Source organism: Lytechinus pictus, chromosome 15 (assembly GCF_037042905.1).
Source record: "Lytechinus pictus isolate F3 Inbred chromosome 15, Lp3.0, whole genome shotgun sequence".
Classification (NCBI taxonomy): Eukaryota; Metazoa; Echinodermata; class Echinoidea; order Temnopleuroida; family Toxopneustidae; genus Lytechinus; species Lytechinus pictus.
This window is the reverse complement of record NC_087259.1, coordinates 9,817,424-9,841,804: the sequence shown is the minus strand read 5'-3', so window position 1 is coordinate 9,841,804 and position 24,381 is coordinate 9,817,424. Positions and strand designations below refer to the sequence as shown.

Sequence of the window (24,381 nt, the reverse complement as noted above, 5' to 3'; positions counted from 1 at the left end):
AGATTTGTCCAAAACAATCATGCGAGTGTCATTTCCTTAGGATTATCGATCCATAAGAAACTTATGGATCAAAATTGATACAGAATTGATAAATGTAGAATAAAATGGATAATAACACTTCTGGCGGATCATGCGGATAGGGGGTTTACCGATCATTAGCTCCCACCGATGCGTGAAAGCCGATTCGAATTGTGCCAGGTTTGTAATTCTTTTTGTAACACTTGGATTATACCTTTAGTCAGTGATACCGCTAAAACTTTCACGCATAAATATAGATTGTTCATGAGCAAGATTTTAAATCGTCTTTGGCGAGCAAGGATCGAACAGCGAAGAAGCAAGATGAAGTTGATTGTCGTAATTTTGTCAGCTTTAGTGGTAGCCACAAGTGCTAAAAATGCAACATTCTACACGGTGGAAGAGGCAATTAAAGACCATTACATAGTTGTACTGAAGGTGAGTCAGTGTCGCTCAGACTACATTCCCTTGTCGATCCCACCTTCTTCATTATACCCCCGTTTCTAAGACAAGCAGAGTCTCATCCGAAGCCATTCTGATCCCCAAAATCATCTTAAAGCTGTCTAATATGACATTAGGGATGGTTTCTTTTAGTGTACATATTATGTCAGAACTTTTTTTTATGTCGGAAATTAAAGATTGTTTACTAACGTGCGCCGAGTCATTCTCAAGCTAGTTTGACATTTTTCCTTTTAATTATGTATATTATCAAGTGATTTGATATGAAGTTTGAATAATGGTAATGATATATCAAAGTGGACATACAACGAATAATACTTAACCAAGACTAGTGATGAGATATTATGGTTCAATGAACTCTGAACTATTTATTTCATATTACGTCCCTCATCATGAATTTTGTTTTATTGCACACTTTTGATTCAACAATCTTACAACTTGTAAGACTGTTACATCTAAAGTGTAGGCCCTACATTAAAATGAAATGACGACGTCACGAGTGCTCTTTAATACTCTTTTGATGAGCCTCAATGATAACGCTATATAATTTACGCATTAAATTTTATTAACTATTATTAATCACATTGTTTAACCCCACCACTCTATCAAGTTGTTTAAATTTTTTAATGATTATTTTTTGGAAATTTTTAAGACAAATTGTTAATAACTTTAAATAACCTGCTTAGAACTTTTAACTATAGTTGTTAGAGTGGCGTGTTTAAACAACGTGATTAATGTGTGTGGTTGCCACGCAGTCAATCTTAGCTTATAGTGGCAACCCCTGCAACCTTCTAAAATCGATATGTATTAATAGAAAATGCAAATTTGTTCAATGTTTTGCTTGTCAGTTATGCATATATTATTATTGTATTTTCTTTGTTAATGTGTTTATGAAAAGTGTTGCAGAAACCAATAAATGAAACAAATATACTAGTTTATGCACTTCGGACCGAGGAGACAAACAATCGGTGCCACTCGTGCAAATAATATTTCTTAGACCCGTGTGATAAAACGGCACATTAAAAAATCATTAAAATAATACTGATATGAGACGGTCTAGAATTTATTACCAGTGGATAGGCTACATATCTGACGTTCCATATTCGACCAGAAAAAGGTACCTCGACCCGTTCATTAAAAAAAAAACGAATTCGACTTTTATGACGACATCTCCTGACGGGATCAAATTCATCACCTGAACAATAAAATATTTCTAATTCTTCCGCCAGACAAGTAGCTCCAAATGTTCAGTGATATTTCTTCACCATATTGGAATAGGATGATCGGTGCTAGCCATTCCTTAGTGTTAATGGCGAATCATATGAATACTCTTTTGTAAATAACCTGTTTGTAAGAAATAAAATATCGGTAGAATAAATATCTTGTGCGTTCATGTTGCAATTAGGCTCGTGACAATTAAGAATAGACCGAAATGGAAATGTGTGACTCTTTGCACGCTACATGTAGTCTGGAGGGATCATTGAATCTATATATAATTACGCATTGATACTGATTATTAAGGTATAAACATGATATATAATCATCGAAGAACTATATCCATTTATTAGCATATACAGTAGGATGGGGGTCGGGTGTCCGGACACTATATTTTTGAAGCCTTCTTTTTTGTCTTTGGATTACACTAAAAATGTGAATTCAATAGTTGTAATCATCTACTATTTTGTTCTCTATAATATTTCCTAACATTTTGTACTAAAAATTGATGAAACTTCGCTTGTATTTTTTTCCGAATGACTTTCTAAAATTGATCGTCCGGACACACAACCTGTCCGGACACACAACAACTGGGTAATATACAATTATTACGATTGTTGAATTCAATAACTACGAATGTGAAAAGCGTGTAAATCGTTGATACAAAGAGATATACTGTGGCAACACCAGGATTTTTTTTTATAATATGAACTAGGGGAGAGGCAAGTGGGGCAGAAGAATATTTAGAGAGTGGCAAAGGCGGACACGAATTTTTTTTGCATGTTCAAAAAGTCGAGAGCGAAGCAGGAGCTCAAATTGTTGATATACTGACCTGAAAAGAAACATGTTAATGACTGTTTGCAGTGAATAATGAAAATAATATCTTACCAAATAAATAATGCGAGTGCGACGCGTGGGCTAAAAATTGTTGATATTCTGAGATAATAGCTGGACTTTCCGAACGTTTTTAGTAACCATGAACAGGGTATCTAACTAAACAGCTGATGCCAGTGCGTAGCGCGAGCTGAAAATTTTGTAACTATTTTGTAAATATGAATAAAATAGTGCAGGATGCGCATTACGCTAAAAACAAATAATGCAAACTCGAGACGCGAGAAGAATCATTTGTGTATGATTTTTTGCTTAATTTGATTTATAAGTAAGCTCCGTTTTATCCGGCCTATTGAGCAGACCTTTTATTTATATCATTCAACATCAGCCACTGCGCGCGCGAAATTTTGATTTTTATATATTAACGCGAAAAAATATATCCAATTTCCAATCATTCCCCTCCCTTTATTTCATTTACTGTTCTTACTCCTTATCTTCCTTTTCTTCTTCCTCTCATTCACTGTTTGGCACCGCCAATTGGGGAGAGGCGAAGCGCTCTGGATCCCACCCCCTTGAAAACAACCGAATTAACTCATTTCTAATTAATATCTGTCTTCTTTTCATATTTTATTTTTTCATACATAACAAACAAATATATTTTTTAGGGACAGGAATAATTCTATTAGACGGAGTGAGGATTATTTCTATCTAAAAAAAGTTGTGTGCTTTTAGAAAAAAAAATAGTATTGTAGATGTATCCGTTTTCTTTTTTTTTGAAAATTAGATAAGTATATAAATCAGGGAAACAGGAATTTGTGGTACCTCATAGCTAGTAAAAAAAAATTAAATTGCTTATCTACCATGTCTACGAGGAAGCGGTGTTGTATAGCTAGAAAATTGTATTATTTTTCAATGGTAAAACATTGCATTATAAAGCAGTTTTAAGCTCAAATGATGCACATAATAGTCAGATAATTCAAGTCAATGTAGACTTAGTGACAAATAGTGTTGGAAGCCAACAGTGACCGGATGGGTACATTTTAAAATTTGAAGAGATAAAAATGCTGCTTTGGAGCACTTTACATCTTGAGTAGGATACTTATGGCATCATTTACTATACTGTTTTCAGTTTTCAAAATTTCGGGGGGGGGGGGCAACGATCCTGACTGGGAATGCACATTTCACACAATGCGCAATGATGTCACAATGAATGAACAGGTGATTCAAACAAGCACATGAACTTTGCAAATTTTTGGTGAAAATGGCATTGTTTTTCAAGAAGGTGCAGCATTAATTGTACTTCTTTAATTCGTTATAGAAATTTCGAATATTTAGGATGTATTTTTGTTATCTTTCACCTATTTTTTTTCGTAAATAAAGGTGCTGCTAGCCTTAAAAGAGCGAACATGGCAAATGAATATTATTAAATGGATTTGCCATCTTTGGTATACAATCCTGAACTGTAAAATGTGATGAGATTCAAATGGATTTTAACTAGAGTAATAGAGGTTTAAACTCAACCTTGTGATCTCGTGAGGTGTAAAAATATGCCCAGTTATTTTGATTGGGTAATTCTCGAGAACTCTCAATTGGGTGAACCTCAGAGCTCGATAGCAAGAAATAAAGAAACAAAAATCAAGCACGTGTACTCGTGTTATCTTTTTTATTCATGGAATATTTAGGTTCTAATCTTTACTCTCTGTCGAATTTGATGAAAATGGCATGGACCTCATTCTTACCGTGGAACGCCCTCAAAACGGTAGGAAAGTATAACTGAGATATCATTTTGATGTAAACATTAGTTTCTAATCGGATAGACTCTGAGAGCTCATTAACGATCGCTCGCTCTGTGCGTACTTAGTAAAATGAACAGTTTTCGTCAGATACGATAATAGTTCTTCGCAGTGAATTTTAAGTAAGGTTAAATCCAAAGAAAATTATTATAAATGCTCTCTAAACGCAAATATTATACTTCATCAGAAAGCCCCCCCCCCCCGGCCCCCTATAGCTTCGTTCCCCCATTCTAAAAGCGTTGCAGCACGCCTAGTACTTTGTATATATACGTATAGCTAAATAATTATCACCAAACTGAAATTATCGTATCGATAAATAATTAATCCCGAGAAAATGCAAAGGAAATGTTAAGATGGAGATGTTCCAGGGCATGACGTCAAGTGTATGCAGAAGGCGAAAAGGAGTCGGGATGCGATTTTTTTTTCTTCATCAGTACTTGTGCACCCGACGCGAGAGGGCAGTGGGAATGACGATAATAATAGGCTGTTTCGTATGGGCTTTGAATCAGACCACAAATCTTGGACTTTTTATTTTCTTTTAATGAAAACAAAAACTGTGAAAAGGCGTTCCATTCGAGACTCGAACCTGCGTCCTTGAGACCGACTGCAGGATTGGTTTACTGATTGAGCCACACCAATCGAGTCGAGCCATGAATATTCATGAGGCGTAGTCTGATTAAATAAACCCACTCGCATCGGGTGCACAAGTCTCGACAAAAGAAAAATCGCGGCCGGGAAAAGAGGCTAAGCAGCGACATATAGATAAGACCCGAGCTGTTTGTAGCATGAACAATGAAGGGATTTTGAGAATTAAATGAAAATCGGATCGAATTAAACCGAAAATCAGATTTTATGCAGATCACGGTTTAGAGTTTCAGTAAGGAAAGATCGGATCGCTCTTCGAAGCTCATGGGATCTCAAGGTCTAAAATCAAAATCAATGAAATGCAAAAAAAAAAACCCTGGAAAAATAATAAAAAGACACGTAACAATGCTGGCGTCAGTTTAAGAAGCTCTATATGTAGGTCACTACGGCCGCTGATACACATTCGCCTGGTTTCAAGCCGTCTCCGACCCCGCCTATCAAGCCACCTTCGCGCCTGCACTGTTGGTGGCGTTACACTTACGCCGAAAGTGGACACAATAAGCCGCTTCGAGATCAATATTCCCTGATGCACGTAAAGCAGGCCCCGATGACGCCTATTTACGTGACACGAGTCGCCGTTCTTTTCACGCCAACATTTTCCATATTTCGTTAGCAATAACTGTTGTTTGCTATTTCTAGTTCAGTGATCAAAGCCGACATGAGTCCACTTGGAGGTGATACACATACCAACTGTAGAACTAAAGGCGCCTTCAAACAACTTCCAAATGTGGACTCAGTCCGAGGCGGCGTCAGTCCAGCAATAAAAAAAAATAAAAATAAAATAAAATAAAATAAAGGAACAACAACAAGAAGAAAAATTGGTGATACACAAAATTCCGACGTCGGCTTTGAGAACAGTCCACTTTCGCTGTTTGTGTAGCACAACCATATGAAAGTCTCATACGCGTTAAGAATGTCTCCATGCGACACGAGTGTTAAAATTGCACTTAAAATCAATTTAACACGTTGGGATGATATTAAAGGAGAACTATATTGATTATGAATGTGGTCTTATTATATGTCAATGGAAAGGTAATGATGTGGGGATTATCAGTGGGTCATTCAAAAATAACGAAAATAATACATAAGGTGAAAATCGCCGATTAAAAAACGCTCAAAATGCCTCTCCGAAATATGCCTCGCATCGGTCTCTGAATTGACTTGAATTTAATGACGTCACTTTCTGTACGAGATGCGTACTGGCTCTCCCACGTGAAGCTCCACTTGCATGCAAAACCTAATGCCAGGGTACGTTTTCTCCACACTGTCACTGAATACTTCGATCACGAAATGAAAGAAAACCCAGAATTTTATCTAGATTTGGATTTTCAAATTGATGATTTTGAAGATGAAGAGAATGATGATGAAATGAACAACAAAGTGACGTAGTTGGAGGTAAAATTGGGGAATTACGCCGATGATGTCAGACAATTCAACTTGCAACACGATCACATGCCGATTCGCTACCTAACTCATGCAGCTGCTAAGTGCTAGCTACACCGCGCGGGCCAAATTGAATTCATGAAAATGAATTACCACACTGTCCAGACAGAGTCTCTTACCTCTGTGACTATGAAGAAGGAAAATAATTATAAAACTGTACTTACAAACAAGTGAATGTAATCCGAACCTGAAGGCAACTCAACGAATAGCAGCAGACGATATGCACCGACGATAAACTTCATGTGGCTGGGATAGATTGTCACTCGTTCTGTTAGATGTAATTTTTATCTCATTAATTTCACAAAATTACGAAACTCGGGGAATTATTTATCTATATAAAAATATAGTAACATCTCGTATTATTTTTTAAATTACGATAAAACCTTTTAAAAGCTCGTATATGTGATCGTAATCAAAATCACAAACATGCCGTATTGCTTGCTCGCCAGTGGCTGAGAGAGTAGATCTATGCACGTGTTGCACAGCTCTCAATCAAGCTACGCATGTTGGGGATCTTTTACGTCTAATTTAATTTTACCTCAACGTTTTCCTTCAAAAAACGTTTTATCGTAATTTAAAAATTATACGAGATGTTACTATATTTTTATATAGATAAATAATTCCCCGAGTTTCGTAATTTTGTCAAATTAATGAGATAAAAATTACATCTAACAGAACGAGTGACAATCTATCCCAGCCACATGAAGTTTATCATCGGTGCATATCGTCTGCTGCTATTCGTTGAGTTGATTTGCCTTCAGGTTCGGATTACATTCACTTATTTGTAAGTACAGTTTTATCATTATTTTCCTTCTTCATAGTCACAGAAGTAAGAGACTCTGTCTGGACAGTGTGGTAAGTCATTTTCGTGAATTCAATTTGGCACGCGCGGTGCAGCTAGCACTTAGCAGCTGCATGAGTTGGTAGCGAATCGGCATGTGATCGTGTTGCAAGTTGAATTGTCCGACTCCTCATCATCGATTCCCCCAATTTACCCCCAACTACGTCACTTTGTGCACTTCATCATCATTCTCTTCATCTTCAAAATCATCAATTTGAAAATCCAAATCTAGATAAAATTCTGGGTTTTCTTTCATTTCGTGATCGAAGTATTCAGTGACAATGTGGAGAAAACGTACCCTCGCAACAGGTTTTGCATGCAAGTGGAGCTTCACGTGGGAGGGCCAATCACGCCTCTCGTACAGAAAGTGACGTCATAAAAAATCCCCAATTTCGCGGACGTAATTCTGCGTGTTTGAAGCATTCAGAGAGAGAACTTTAAACTATCAATTAACTGAGTTCCATCGGTCTCCATGATAAATGATGTACACCATCGTGTTCTCCTTATTTTCTCCTTTGATTTGATATATGATTCTCCATTTTTACGATTTTCAATATATTTCTCCTTTAAAGGGACAGCTGTTCACTACCAGTTGATATCTGATATTTCATATCTGAACAGAAAATTATGTGTCGATCGACCGGGTCATTTCAGAAATCATTCGACATTTTATAATAATAATAATATGGACCATCTATATAGCGCAGATACTAAACCAAACATTTTCCGTTCATATCATTGAACAGGCAATGGCGTCATAAGGCAAAAATTTTGAGGGGGCGATATGGCGTATCGGGCAAATGTATATATATATATAAGCGAGCGAGCGAAGTGAGCGAGCAAAATATTTTTGACATCTTTATTGCAAAAAATCCAATTTTGTGATAGATTTTGACATAATGTTAAAAAGATGATATCATATTCACCCTCCTCTCTTTCCTCTTTTTCTCTCTTTTTTTTGTACGCCACGGTGAACAGGATTTTTGTTATGAACTTATGATTGTGAGCATCAGGGCGAAGCTCTATATGCTTGAGGGGGCCGAGTATGGCGCTTTTGGCAAGAAGTAGCTTAATATAGGTCCCGAGCGAGCGAAGCGAGCGAGATAAAAAATCACCTTTTCATGAGAATCTAACATGAAGATAGATTTTAACGTGATATTCAGAAAAATATAATACACTTTCCTTTCTTTCCTCATTTTGTTTGTTTGGTTGTAGAACTTTTGGGGGCCATGGTCCAAACTCATCCATATAACAGTGCTTTATGGGTGGCTCCAGGGCAGAGCCCCGGAACCTCTTGATATCAAAGCCATTTTAAACCTTACAGATGGCCACTTATTTTAATCAAATTGCGTGTATATTTATATAACTTTAACACAACACATAAATTCAATGCAATTGTGTATCGTAATCATCCAAATATTGTGAGGGGCACACCATAGCAAATGTGGGAAAATTTGTAAAAAGTCGCCAGCGAGCGAAGCGAGCCAAAAAAAAAAGGCCTGTTGAAATGAAATTCTAATTATGTGATAGATTTTTACATTATTATAGCAAATATCATGTCATATATTTCTTTTCATTCATCTCATTTCGCTGCCTCCTTTATTTTCTTTTATTTCCCCTTGGCTGTGGAACCACCCCCCGGTACGCCAGTGCTTCAACGTAAAGCTTAATGCAGGAAGGGTCCATATAAGGGCCCGTTATAGAACCCATTAAAGGTTACAGATGAAGAGCCCCCACTGCACGGGGTCTTGACTCTTGGACAGAGCCTTAGGAGATTTAGCAAGTTTATGATAGACTTTCATACGACATTATGCTATATACCATCCGTTTTTCTTCCCGCTCGTTATCTCAATCCTCGGCAGCCCGGTAGTGTACGTTATCTTGTCCCTATTCTTTATTTTCCAATTTAGATTTTGGCTAATTCCATTCTGCCTTTATTTCCCGCTTTTGTTTGCCTTTTTGTCATCTTTAATTTATTTCCCTGTCTTACTAATCATGCTAATGTATTTGTATATCGGGGCGAATTGTTCTTTGTCACTTGTTTTTTTTTCCTTCCTTTTCCCGTTATCTTTCCGTTTTCCCTTTTTTATGTTTTTTCTTAGTTTTCTTTTCCCTTTTCCTTTCCCTTCCCCCTTTTTTCTTTCCTTTCCCTTTCCCTTTCTTCCCCCTTTTTTTTTTCTTTTTCCCGGTTTTTTTTCCCGGTGAGCTCTGCCCCCCCCCGCCTGTTACGCCACTGCCCATTTGTAATTCCAAAAGAAGGAAAAACGGAATTCAATTTCAGATGGTCATGAGTATGTGTGATGAAGATTTATAAATTATGAATTGTATCACCATTATATCTTTTAGAACCAGGGAAATATTACAGAAAGGATTTCAATTGGGCTAAACAGGAATCGGTGACTAAATGAGCACAACAATGTCAGGACCCAGACATAGCGTATGGGGGATATGTTATAAAAACCCTGCTAACGAGCAACAAACATTAACCTTTAATAATACAAACATGAAATTTTGGGATGGATTTCCGTATTTCACCCTTTGCTTTTCTCTTTTTGTTGTGCAACTTTTCTTTGTCTTGGAAAATAATGTGTGGGTATACGTGGCCCGAAAGCCACCCCCTCCCTCTGTATGTAAGTGTAAGGAAATCATGTGGTCATAATATTATCTGGTGTCACGTTTACATATACCTACCAAACTTGGAGTGTGGATGTTGTTTAATCATGTTCCTTCGAGGTATAATATAATGATCGATGAATATAAAAAAGAAAAATGAAATGTGACGTCATGCAGAATTTTAAGTGTGAAACATTACATTTTTTTCGTTTCAATATATTATTGTGAAATACTAAAAAAATCGTTAAAATTATGTTATTGTAAAATCAAATATTATCAAAAGTATTGATTGTTTATTTGATCATGCAGCCCGGTTATGACGTAGAAGTGATCAAGAAACTTCTTCTGACTGACCTCTCGGGACGTTTCGGCGATGTTTCTATCAAGCACACCTACACTGCTGCCATCAATGGGTTTTCAGCTAAACTGACCAACACAGCTCTTCAAAAGGTATAATCAATGGAAATGAATATATGCATAACCAACTTGAAATCATGAAACAACAAACGTAGAGGGCAGCAACACCGACAACAATGGGTTGACGCCCTGTACGTTCGTTGTCATGAAATGAATTAGCAACTTATAATCATTGATCTGTATACAGATTGCTGATCTGAATACTATCAGATCAGTGCTTGGAATCATTACGTGTCCCCACGCACTTAGTTGATAATTGAACCATGGAGGTAAAAAGAATGGAGAGACAACGATATGCAAATAGCTTCCAATTTCTACAGAAGTACGAAAGAATACATAATGTGCACTGTAGCCTTTGGTGGCGACCTATGATGCCGTCAGTTTCAAGCGAAAACTGAAAAGTGATATGAGTTGAAAATAGATAACTGGGATATGTCCTTATTTATTTGACCATGCAACATAAATAACGAACACAAGTCATGGCGAAATATACATGAAAGTCTTATTGTATTTTGGGCACAAAAACATTTTTCACAGTCATTATTTATATCTTTTAATAGCTTCTGGCCCGAGAGGAGATCAAGTACATAACTGAAGATGGAGAAATTCACCCTGCGGCTGTTGCGTCGTGGGGTCTGGATCGAATAGATCAACGTTCATTGCCTCTGGATGGAGCTTACAAGGCCAAGGGTATTTTTAAGTTCCAAAGATTGACATATTTTTCTTTAAAGGGATGGTCCAGGATGACAATTTTTATATCTCAATAAATAAAGTAAAATTGACAAAGCAAAGTGCTGAAAATTTGATCAAAATCGGACAGCAAATAACGAAGTTATTGAATTTTAAAGATTTTCATTATTCCGGTGAAACAGTTCGAGGTATGTCTTAATGATGAGTGTCATATACCTACTTGTTCTTTTGTATTTTATTATATGAAATTAGGTTTATTCATTTTTTTCTACCAAAAACTAAAACAATTGGATTGACAACTGATTAAGTGCAATATGTATTATTGCCGCAACTTATTTTATCATATTGGAGACACATCATTTACACATTTATGAAAAATGAAACATTGATGATTTTATGTAATAACATAAGAACAAAGAAAGTGGGGATGTTACATCATCCAGGGGCCGCGGAAGCGGGGGGCTAGGTGGAGGCTTCAGCCCCCCCCCCCCACTTTTTTTTCTAAAACCGTGTACAAAAACGTAAAAATGACCATAAGATTGTGATTTTTTGCAAGGTCAGCCCCCTCCCACTTTTGGCTCAGCCCCCCCCCCACTTTGAAAACCATTCCGCAGCCCCTGTCATCAGCCCATCTAATGAATATTCATGAAGATGTGCATATATAACTGTTTTCACAAAATATTGATAAACCTTAAAATTCAATAACTTTGTAATTTCTCTTACGATTTTGATGAAATTTTCAGCATTTTGCTTTGTGAATTTTACTCTATTTGTTTAGATATAAATGCTTTCAGCCCGGACCATCCCTTTTTAATTAATCTAAGAGCCTTCATCTTGTTGCAATTAAAAACTTTCTCCCTGGCTAGCTCTCCCCCTCTCCATGCTCTCTTTCTAGCACACTATCGCAACCCTCCCACACAAACATTATATCTCTCTAAATGTAAACGAGCGAGTTCGTCACTCGATGTTATTGTAACGAACAAACGTTCACTCCTCATTGAGCGGTTATTCACTCTGATCCGAGTGTTCAGCACTATATTTCGTCGTCCGCTACCTCACTCGTCTTCCGAGTGGTCAATTTTCCTTACTGTACACAGCCGATCTTTCGCTCAATATCACTCGTGTTGTCGAGTGTGTGACCAAGGAGAACTTGACCAATACGAAGCAAGCGAATTTCGCACTTATAACCAATCACAAGTGGGCACGCCATTGCTCGAGAATCGCGCATCGCATCAACATGGCGAATACAAACCCATTGGGAAGAACTCCTGAAGTCTTCAGGCATCCGAGTGATATCGTGTTCACTCTGCTTTTCACTCGAAAAGGGATTGTTCTCCATCTAACTACTTGAACAAGTGGAATTTCACTCTTTTTTGAGAGGATTTCTATATTGACATATTATACATATATAGACATATATAAATTATATATTCATATGTCTTCAACTCACCCTCTCCTTCACACACGAACACACGCACACATACATAATTATACATACACATTTAGCCGAACCGTCCCTTTTTCCTGACGAAGCGGTTCGTTCCGGTTGCAATATACAACCAGTTGGGGTAGAACTTTTCTATTTCACTTCTGACTCTTCGCTCCTAGCCAGATCAAATCTCACGGAATCGCAAAACCGACATGCCCAAACAAATCCGATGAACGCCACACAACCATGTCAAGACCGCATACCGCTTATTTTATGGGGATGCGAGGACGCCCATACCAGTCAGTCGGCAAGCCCTCAAAAAGTAGCTTCTTTTATCCAAGTGATATTCATAACTAGAGGGGTTTTGCATTGTTAATGAGCTTGGTGGGGATGAAAACACCTTTTTTATTCGGCCATTGCTGCTCTAAATATTGACCAAATTTCATGTTTTTGGTATCATTATAAAGAAGAAATATCATTCTTTTAGGTCACGTGTCTGGATTTTTAAAACAATTTTGTAACATAGGTGAAACCATTGATCTAAAACATGAAACAAAATAATTATTTTCATGCAACAAAACTTGTTGTTTTTACACTTAATTACTGGTTGTGCCCTAATAATTTTTAGACAATGATAAAGCTGAAGATCTAAGCTTTAATATGATATAATTTTTATAAGAAGAGGTATCTTAGATAGGTCAGTAGCCAGCTTCTCATAGGCCAAGTACATTTAGCAGTTTAAAAACAAGAACACTGCGCTCTGATTGGTCATAGAAACCACACACCCACGCAAATTCCAATGTTCCCACACTGGGCCTCTGCAAGGTCACACTCACCATGTGGTAATCTTATCAAATTACCCGCGCCTGGTGTTTTGAAAACACTAATCAACCAATCAGAACTCTGGATTTTATGCTACTCAGAAATTTCAGAAATCTCGTCTTGCATTTTGTTGGAAAAAGCTGGCTGCTGACCCATCTAAAAGGTGCCACATATCAAAAGTGACATAGTAAGAAAGTACAGAGTTTGAGCGTTCTGATGATATAAATAATGTTTGTGCCTAAAACACACAATTTTGCACAATTTGCAAGAGAAAAAAGAGGAAGAAAATTATGTTTGAGGCATCTTTTCATGCTTAAAATTCACTTATTTATCAAAATATTTTATTCAAAAGAAATAATCAGTATAAAAAAGTAATGTTTACTCTTTCAAATGGTAGAAAAATAATTAATTTTACTCAAGGAAAAAGTGGTTAAATTCTTTGAGAAACAAAGTCTCACAATTCACGAGATTTTGCAGGGACATGAATTCAGCCACGAGAGGACTTGGATAAATCTTGCTCATTTGCTCATTAACACAGGGGCTTGCAGATAGACTGATACGGTTTATCTCCAATTCGTCTAATGCCAATTCGTCCAAATGCCAACTCGTCTACTACCATTTGGTCTATCATCAGTTCGTCTACTCACCACATGGTCTACTTTCATTTAGTCTTATGCCATTCCGTCTAATAACCAGTTGGTCCAATAGCCATTTAGTCCATTTACATTTTGGTCTAATTAAACTAAAGCGTTGATTGTGCAAAATGAATGTCAAGTAAATGGGTATTATACCAACTGGTTATTAGACGAAATGGTAATAGACGAAATGGTGATTAGACGAAGTGATGATTGGACCAAATGGTTGTTAGACGAAACGTTGATGGACAAAAAGGCATTAGACTAAATGATGATATACCATTGTGGTTAATGGACGAGTTGGCAGTGGACGAACTGGCAATTTACCGCCCATACACGGTACTTCTCACTCAATACGCCTATCCAGTAATTCTACCCTTCCCAGTAATTCCAGTATTTCCAGTAATGCAGCTATCTCAGTCCTACCAGTATTATTGCCAGTATCATTTTAAACTTTCCTCTGTTTCTGACATTCAGGTCCTCCTACTTCCTCAACCATGTATCCCGTCGCTCAGTTTGAATAAATAAATAATTACACGCATATAGCCGAAATATTATTATGTCTTCAAATAAAACTATATAGAACGTGCTTACCCTGTCGCGCAGATTGCGATAATTATGGGACAGAATTTCGAGCGCAAATCCTCCGAAGGCACACTTAAAGGGATGGTCCGAGCTGAAAATATTTATATCTTAATACATAGAGAAGAATTCACTGAGCAAAATGCCGAAAATTTCATCAAAATTGGATAACAAATAATAAAGTTATTGAAGTTTAAAGTTTAGCAATATTTTGTGAAAATAGTCATCATGAATATTAATTAGGTGGGCTGATGATGTCACATCCCACTTTCCGTTTTCTTATGTTATTACATAAAATCATAATATTTTCATTATTTCATACTTGTGTGAATAATATGTCTCCCTTATAATGAAATAAGTTGCAGCAATAAATATCTAATGCACTAAATCAGTTGTCAATCCAATTTTTCTAGTTCTTGGAGGAAAATTTTTGAATAAACCTAATTTCATATAATAAAATACAAAAGAACAAGTGGGGATGTGACACCATCACCCCAGCACCTAATGAATATTCATGACGACTGTTTTCACAAAATATTGCTTAACTTAAAAATTCAATAACTTTGTTCCCGATTTTGATGAAATTTTCAGCATTTTGCTCAGTGAATTCTACTATATTTATTGAGCTATAAATACTTTCAGCCCGGACCATCCCTTTAAAGATAAAGGCCAGTTGTGGTAACGATCTCAAAATGACTTTTTACAGAATACAATGTAATGACCACCCAAGTGTCTGTTTGTATGAATACAAAATATGTGCCGGAGGATTCTTGAAGAAATTGTGTAATTTCTGAGAAATAAACAAAATAAGCGCGGATTCGGGCACTTCCGTCGGGTCTTTATTACAGCAATAATAATATACACTGTCCCACGTGTGCCTATCTGTGTTGGCGATCTCCAGTGTGATCGTTTTTTTCAGCTTGGATTTTATGATTTCACAAAGTTCAGTTTATGTAACTGTACCAGATCTAGATCCACGATGATATAGTAATACTTAACCTTGGTTTTACAGACTTTCTCACGAAATCAGTGTTTTACTGCAACTATACTTTCATTTAGCTTTAATGCTCGGCAAACGGTCTAACATGAAACAAGATTAGTGGGTCCCTCCATTTTCATCTTAATTTAATTTCTATTGAAAAATAGTATACATACATGTATTTAAAACCTACAATGTGTTGCCCAAATTGTCTAAGTGGTTTTTTTTTCACAACATATGTATAATAATTTTTTTTTTGCAACGGATACAAATATTTGTTGATGGAAGTGAAATAAATAAATTTGAATTTGAATTTGAAATTTGAATTGCATGATCGATCAGGCTCAACGATTCAAGATGTCGCTTAATAATTGTTAGGCCGTAAATAGTAAATGGTCATAAAGGAATTAAATGTTTTAGCGTTAATGCTAATATAATTTCTCTTTATACGAAAACCGTGAAGAATAATTAGACATACATATTCAACGTAATTATAAAGTATTAACATCGATGTTTCGCTGTATTAGTGGAGGTGTCGTGGCCGATTGGTCTAAGGCGTCTGAATATCCATGAAAAGTCCGGGGTTCGATCCCCGGCCGCGGCACCTATGCCCCTGAGCAAGGCATTCAATCGACAGTGCTCTTTAATCCTGCATTAAAATAAATGGAAATGCTATACGCATTCTCGGTAACTAGGTGTGCACTTGTATTTAAAAAAATAGTTGTGATAATGTATATTTTAAGCAAAAACCCTTTGGAATCGATTACAAAGGATTACTAGATTTCCAAGCAATTATATATATCAATGGATTAAAAATAATTCTATGTACTTGACCGTTCCAAAAACGATGCTTGACATGAAATAAACCTTTTATTTTGTTACAATATATAAATATAAATGACGAACAGAAAATAAATATGTTCATCTGGACTTACTGTTAACCTGTCTGCTCCCATTGATTTCAGTCTGGTGGCGATCTTCAGGCTTATTAAAATACAGATTGGCAATCATTTCTCTGGTACATGGCATAGTTTCCACATCGTCATCCCGTAAACAGTGAATTGCTCCGCTCATTTTGCAGGAGTCTAACCATGATAGAACTTATGTATTGACGTCATCGCACCGCCATCTTGGAGGCTGAAGCCATTGCCTAGACCACGATGCGTCGGTGATATCTTCAGCTGGTGTATCTCTTGACAACTTCCTATATTATCCGAGGGAGGGCGCAATGAAATAATGACGTCATATGCATATTGTCTATCTGTCTATCGAATGCCATGACTGTTCTGATATTGCACAAATTAGTTGTCGGCAAATAAGGATACCTTCCATAAAGGGATGAAGCTGAAGGCTATGTATTCATTTACATTTTTATTTTTTCATACAGGTTGTGGATCAGGTGTTAATGTATATGTCGTCGATTCAGGAATCTACCCAGACCATTTGTACTATGAAGGACGAGCCTCCCCTGCGTTTGATGCAGTCAACGACGGTAGACCGTTTGTAAGTTATTACAGTTGATCGACCATATGCATATGACGTCATGATCTCGTAGCGCCCTCCATCAGAGGATTTGTCACAGATGCATGCACCAGCTGGCATTGCATGCAAGGCAATGGTCAATTCAGCCTCTAAGATGACGGTGCGATGACGTTAATGCATAAGGTCTATTCTGCCCAACTTTGGCAAAAGGAAGCAAGTGACACATCAGTCAAATTTGAGTTATTGTTTTTTCTGAAGCACCCTTTGTATGTTGCTATATTGTTATTGTTCATTTTACATGTATTATTATGATTTTTTTTTCTTACATTGGGGCCAACGAGCAGTTGTGCTTTCTTTGACCCCTCCACGTGTAATATATCTATTAATGTTATTGATTTGTATATATGTATATTTTGACTGTGGAAATAAATTTGAATTTGAATTTGAATTGCACGTTCAGGCAAAATATTTGGAGGAAATTATCGTTCTATGGAAAGGTAATTGCATTGACGCCTTTGTAAATGACGAACATATACACACATTGCTCATTTACAACAAATTATACTTTTGTAACTTGCTTCCTCTTGCCAAAGTACGATAGTATTAGTCGGATATTTTCTCGTCGAATATTTTTACCGGGCTATTATATGGCTATGGACCAGCGGCCGACTTGCTGTGGTTGGTTGCATGGTCATTAGCAGCGGGGGGGGGGGGGGCAGAAAGGGACCCCACCGAAATAATGAAAACCTTAATTTTTTTCACAATAATCAGCAGAAGTGTGCACGATTTTTTTGGAAAATTTCTCTTTAGCAGACGCAAAAGCGCCCCGGGGCGGTCGTCTTACTCTATCGCATTTTTTTTAAATATCTTACTTATCGATATTTTGTGGTGGCGACGTGGTCTAGTGGTTATGGCTCTCGTCTTTCATATGAGGGACGTGGGTTCGATTCCCAGCCATGGCGTGTTTTCTTTCAGCAAGAAATTTACCCGCATTGTGCTGCACTCAATCCAAGTGAGGTGAATGGGTACCCTGTAGGAAGAAATTCCTTGAATGCCAGAGCGCCTGTAGGCAGCAGGGCTATAGCGGGGTAATAATAATATGGTAATGCGCAGTTGAGTATATGAATATAGAAATTGTGCAATATACATGTGTAATTATTATTATTATGTTTATTATCAGATATGACGTAATGGTCTCAAATTTTACATGCTATGGAAAGTTATTGATACATTAAATTCTTTGATGATAAAAATCTATTTTTTAAAAATCGTCACATGAAATACGACTTTTTCATTTTAGGGGATAGACTGTCTTGGACACGGCACACACTGTGCAGGAACAATAGGAGCGAGCATGTACGGAGTAGCACCAAATGTAAATATATATGGGTTGAGGGTACTTGATTGCAGCGGCTCTGGTCAATGGAGTTCCCTTATAGCAGGTACATATCAAGGATTATATGACACCTAAATAGATCATTGTAATTTGATTGGTTGTTTGATATTGATCATTTAGTAAATTTTACAATGGCGTCATCATTCGTGCAATTTCGGATTGATTCATCGTGCAAGTTTTGATCCATACGATTTCGTCAATTGGGCACCCCATATTCATGGCCCACTGCACATTAGACAAGAGCGAAACCAAAGTGCACAAAATGTAATTTCGGGCATTTCGAGGTTTTTATATATTTTTGTTTCCATGCCCAGTTGAAAACGATCAATTTGAAGAAAAATTTCTTAACAAAGTATATTTTTTAAACCCAACTTAATGGATCAGAAATGTTCTTGACCTTGTACCAGAACCTGAAATCAGGGAGTTGCCTCCTCACAACTCCCTGCTGAAATTATACTCATCTAAATTTTGATATCTGATAACCATTATATTCATGTTTCCCTTGTTTGTATTTTGTTTATCTTGAATTTCAAAATTATGTATAAAATGTAAAATCCTAACCTTTTTTTATCAATTTCAATTGATATGAATATTGAGTTGACCCAAAATCCATTCATCCATTTCCCGATAGGACTAATTCATGACCATTATAAGAAGGTTAAATCTTAGCCTTGATTAAGTTTAGATTCTGATACAATAACATTGTCAAAAGTTCATTGACCCTAAACGAAGTTTGACTTTGGTCATATGATCTGACACTCATGCAAGATGAAAATTGATACTTCATTATTTAATTACCCATACGCTCGTCAAGTTATGATGACTTAAAAAAATAATTGGTAAAGATTTCAAGTTGATACCCCCACATGTTTAAAGTTCTTTGACCCTAAATGACAATTGACCTTGATCATGTGACCTGAAATACATGCCATATAAACATGTATAACACACTGGCTATATATTTGCCTTAAGGAAAGGTATGATCAGGTCGCTATAAATTTGCAACATTAAATTTGAACTTTTATGTGAGTTCCTAGTCTGGTAACTCGAAGAATTTCGTAAAATTTTATTTTATTGATACCAATAGATTCCTTGACCTCAGAAACGATGAGTTATAGGTGCCAAAAATTACGAGTCTAGGACTCTAGGTTACTTAGAAGCCGAGATAATATCGAAAACCCTGTTTTTGAAAGCCATTTTGTAAAATCCAAGATGGCGGCCATCTAGGAAACATTGTTTTCCTAATTCCTCATACCTTTACCAAAATGTATAATTTGCAATCTAAAAAAACGGCGAAATTACAAAGTGATGATGGGCCTAGTTAACGAAAGACTTCATCCATGACGTAACGAAAAAAACTATGCTTGTTGCGCCAGGTAGGAATTGTTTAATTTTGGTAGGCCTATATTACTTGCCCACCCCTCTTCCTAAGACACATACAAATACTCTGTGTAATTTACAGCCCGACCCCAACGGGTTTATGGACCACATGTTGTATAATTTCGTATCTGATGGATGAACTATCGGATGACATTGATTAATCGGATGTTACTCTTTTCTCTGGTCATACTTTCAGCCTGCGATTACCTTGTGAATTTTGGAGTGAAGCCGGCAGTTGCCTCGATGTCCATTGGAGGTCCTGCTAACACGGCAGCCGACGAGGCCGTTCAAAGAGTTATTCAGTCTGGTATATCCGTTGTTGCATCAGCTCGTAATGCCAATAGTCCTACCAGTGCCTGCTCCTCTTCACCTGCTGGTGTACAAGAGGTTGGTTCTATTTACACCCGACCCATTCACAGTGTAACCCGGGGGTGTTTCACAAAGATGCAAGTATGACTTATTTCGCACTTAAGATACAAGATATTATACAAAGCGCACTCTTATTGATCAATACGCAGTAGAGCGCGTCCTCTTCTGATGATCTGACCAATGCGGTCATGCCTTTTATACCGCACGCAAACAGACATTTAAGTGCGACTCTAAGTCATATGCTTAAATCTTTGTGAAACACCCCCCCCCCCGGATTCCACTGAAATGAGAACTCGAATTCTTGGACAAAATCTTGGTCCCATTGTATGATTATAGTTGCGGATCAGATCGAACTCTTACGGGCAGTGAATTTTTCAAAAAAATATTGACAAAAAATGTCACCGCTCAATTTTACGGGGTGCGCAATGAAAGTATCCTATGGGTTGCACCATTATGTTTTAAAATGGCAAGGGGTTCGCCCGCATCTATCACCACCGTGACACCTAAAACAATACATACAGTTAAGGTCATATCACATTCATTATTATTTTTTTTGTGTATTAACTACCACTTCCTTCATTACTCCCTATTCTCCTTTATTCATCTGTGAAAATATAAGAATAAGTATTCCTAACTCCTCTTTTTCATCTAGTCGTTCTGTTGACCAAGACAATTAAAGGAGAATGAAACCCTTGAAACCAGCTGAATCCATATCAAAGAGAAAAATCAAAGAAACATATTGTTGAAAGTTTGAGGAAGATTGAATGAATAATAAGAAAGTTATGAGCATTTGAATATTGAGATCACTAATGTCATGCATGTAGATCCTCCAATTGGCAATGCGACCAAGATCTGTGATGTCACACACGTACAACTCCCTCATTACTTTAGTACTTATTTCACTTATATTCTCACTTTTATTGAGTCTATCACAAGGTGATGTGTTCTCTTTATGAGAGGACAAGTACAGAGGTTTCACAACATTATATCATTGATGAATCGTTTGTCATATGATTAGAATGAGCAAAAAGAGATGTTTTGGGGTATATTTTCAGTGTCCAAAAGGGGAGAGTTGTTCATCTGTTACATCATAGATCTTGGTCGCATTGCCAATGGTAGGATCTCCATAGCATTAGTGATCTCGACATTCAATTGCTCATAACTCTTTTATTGCTAGTCCCATTTTACTCAAACTTTTGTTGATCTTATTCTTTGATTTTTCTGCTTTCACAAAAGCTAACTTGCTCCAAGAGTTTCATTCTCCTTTAAGGTCTCTTGTTTGGTGCAAGCTCACTGATTGAATCATGAAATCTATCATGAAGATCGCCAAAACATGAGGGTCAGTGTCTCACTATTGCTTGGAAAAAGACCCGGCATCGTGCCCGGGGGGGGGGGGGGGCAGTCAAATATATTGATGTACACACGCGTGACCAAAAAAAACGCGTTTATAGGGGTGTTTTTTCAATTTTGGACGCGGTCCGCGCGTGGACTCGTTAAGGGTATCAAAAACACCGATTTTCAAGAAAAAGGGTGGTTTGCTCGAATTTCATTCTTGTTTGCTAATTTCTCAGCAATTACACAATTTCTTCGAAAATCCTTTGGCATATTTCGTGTTTTTGTTATGTTGGCTATGGTCAATTTGATTCGATTATGTACGAAATACATTTCGAAATCGTGACCAAAACTCGGTGGCATTTATCTTTAACTGTTTAGGCTATAACCGTTGGTGCAACAGATATCAATGACAGAAGGGCTGATTACTCCAACTACGGGACGTGCGTGGATTTATTTGCTCCTGGTAACGATATAAAAAGCCTATGGATTGGAAAACCGGATGACACGCGGACCCAAAGTGGTACATCTGTGTCTACCACTCACGTTACCGGTGAGTTTTATGGGACCTATAGTGACACCCTTGCGGGTCAGATTATTACGAGTTGGACATGGACGGGGGGAGGGGGGGGGGGGTGGGTGATGACCTTAATGCACCATGATCATGCTTACTTAGTGGCAATATATATACATACATGCCTTTGAAAATGTAACCAATATATAATTCATCAGTAACCCAACTTGATATTCAGTAACACCTCCCGTAGCATGAGGGATTTTGTAATAAAAATAATAATTTATTTACCCAGGGTAGACATTTCAATTAAAAAAAATGTTCTTCTGACGGGCCCGGCATTACATACCATGTTATTATAACCAATCTCCAATCTAAATGCTGAGCGCCTAGCAAGAAGCCAGCAGGTCTTACATTTTGGTTTGACTCGGCTGGGGAGCGATGAGGCGACCAACCTTCGACAATGACCTATTTTCTTATCTGTGATTTGACCGGCATTTTCAATTAATAGATTCTGAACGTTGCAGAATGCGTCACCGAAGTGGATGCTGAAATACGCTACTATATCTCACTTTTTAACCAAAATCAAGCATTCTTTTCTCAATTTTTTTAATGGTTATTCCACAGGCGCTGTAGCACTACTGCTAGCTAAGAATCCCAACCTTTCACCTGCTGATATTAAGGCGACCCTGATCGACACATCGACCAAGAATGCTATTAGTGATCTACCTTCTGACACCGAAAACCGTCTGCTGTATGTACCCCGTGATTAAGTTTCTGAAGATTATAAGTTACAATAAGTTCTCACTGATCGGCGATGATTTCTAACCGTGAACGCGGAGCCCAATATATAAACTTTTGCATAAACCTTGTGTATACAAAAAATATCGTCATTCAGAGATATTATAATTTTGTTCAGATATGTCACCAAGGCCGTATTATTTTTACTTGTAAAATGTATTTTATGCAAGATTTCACTGTATTCAAATGTCTTCTTTATTTTATTTTTTTCTATTACCAATCATTTCATAACGTCCGTGTACTTTTCGTACATTCATTCTCGATGGAACTCAAAATGCAGTATATACTTAGAATAGAAGGAGGGGGAAGTGTGGGGGGGGGGGGGTTGGAGCAAATACTAGTCCACTAACCCACCCTTTCCGAGGCGGTCAACCTTGCGCAAATGTTTGCTCCAGATTATTACAGATACCCTGGCTTTTTAATGATGACATATTTTTACCCACTATCAACGTCTCTGATTAGAAGCGAAAGAAGAAGGAGGAAGAACAGAATAATAAAAAAGAAGAAACAGAAGGAGAAGAAGATGAAAGAGATAAAAAAGAAGATGAAGTAGAAAAGGAGGGATATGATGATGAAGTAGAAGAAAAAAACACTTGATCTATGTCATTGTTAATATGTTCAGTGCACTTGCCCAAACAAAAATTATTAACTGGTGTAGACGTGATATATGGCAGGTAATTTTCCATCATCCCCGATGAAAACAAAAACATACACAATATTTCTTTAACTAAAGGTTTTTTATTTTATAAAAGTATATAAATTCTTTATCCTATTTTTTGTAATATAATCAGATATAATATTTTATACTGGTTATGGACTGCGGATATGAATAATGAGGAAAAAACCCGTCTCAAGGTAATAATGAAACGCTTATTGAATACTCCTGAATACTTGATTTCTGGAAGGCCATATAATTGCCATACAAACAAATTGACTCATCACTACAGAAAGTCGCATGCAATGCAAGCATGTATGGTACGAGGCCTACATCGACAGTTTTAATTTTTGCTCGTCACAGTTTCAATATGAGAGCACTGGAAGATCATTTTTCTTGACATTCTAATCCTGGGCCCGCGTTTTATAAAGACTTGTTTAGATAACAAATGCACAATTTCTATGAAATATACTATCAGCCAATCAAATTTACTAAATCTTTCTTTTCTTTTGAGACAATAAACATTGCAACTAATAGAACCTGAGTTCCGTTTTCTTTCTAAATTGTTTATCTTACCATTAAATGTTGTACTTCGTTTGCGCCCTGTGTAGGCCTACAGATCGGCCATTTGCAGTGCCGTTTGGGGAACATTTTCTCGGGGGTGGGGAAGCATAATTAGAAAAAAAAAACGTCTTTTGAAGTTTCAAGCAAACTTGTGTAAGGCATGCCGGTCAGTTTACCCTGGTTTTAATGGGGCTAATGATCTTGGTTCATTACGAAGAAATCCATATTTGTACCTGCTATCGAAATCTGCAGGGAAAAGGGATTATTAAACATTTTACTTCCCTATCGAGTTTATTAGAAGCAAGAGCTCAATATTGGATTTAATATGACCCCCCCCCTAAAAAAAACTTCAAGCAAGTTAACCTGAAACAAAGAGAAGAGGACGAACAGAGCCGTGTCAGAGAAGGATCAAGACGAAAGAGAGTAAAACGAAAAGGATTACACTGAAAGAAAATGAGTCTAAAATGGAAAGATCGGGA

At 37.1% G+C, this 24,381-nt stretch overlaps 1 protein-coding gene across 2 annotated transcripts; it reads left to right on the top strand.

Annotated features, from left to right (window-relative positions):
* The first annotated feature begins 219 nt into the window (after positions 1–219).
* LOC129277727 (aqualysin-1-like) lies at positions 220–23,877 on the top strand. 2 transcript variants are annotated; one of them, XR_010295779.1, is made up of 9 exons: positions 220–453; positions 10,165–10,305; positions 10,833–10,962; positions 16,797–16,912; positions 18,192–18,333; positions 19,864–20,054; positions 21,750–21,921; positions 22,510–23,752; positions 23,817–23,877. XR_010295779.1 is itself a non-coding variant. In XM_054913878.2 (8 exons), exons 1-8 carry the CDS (start codon positions 283–285, stop codon positions 22,653–22,655), a joined length of 1,209 nt encoding a protein of 402 aa, XP_054769853.2. In that variant the 5' UTR covers positions 220–282; the 3' UTR covers positions 22,656–23,877. The 2 variants fall into 2 exon arrangements, 1 of the variants encoding a protein (XP_054769853.2); XM_054913878.2 differs by having other exon boundaries at positions 22,510–23,877.
* Positions 23,878–24,381: the final 504 nt, after the last annotated feature.

Excerpts from the sequence above, each read along its gene's own strand:
- LOC129277727 (XM_054913878.2), top strand. The coding sequence starts at position 283 with ATGAGCAAGATTTTAAATCGTCTTTGGCGAGCAAGGATCGAACAGCGA. Across the intron at positions 10,306-10,832 it reads CCAACACAGCTCTTCAAAAG|CTTCTGGCCCGAGAGGAGAT; the intron begins GTATAATCAATG and ends ATCTTTTAATAG. Across the intron at positions 16,913-18,191 it reads TCAACGACGGTAGACCGTTT|GGGATAGACTGTCTTGGACA; the intron begins GTAAGTTATTAC and ends TTTTCATTTTAG.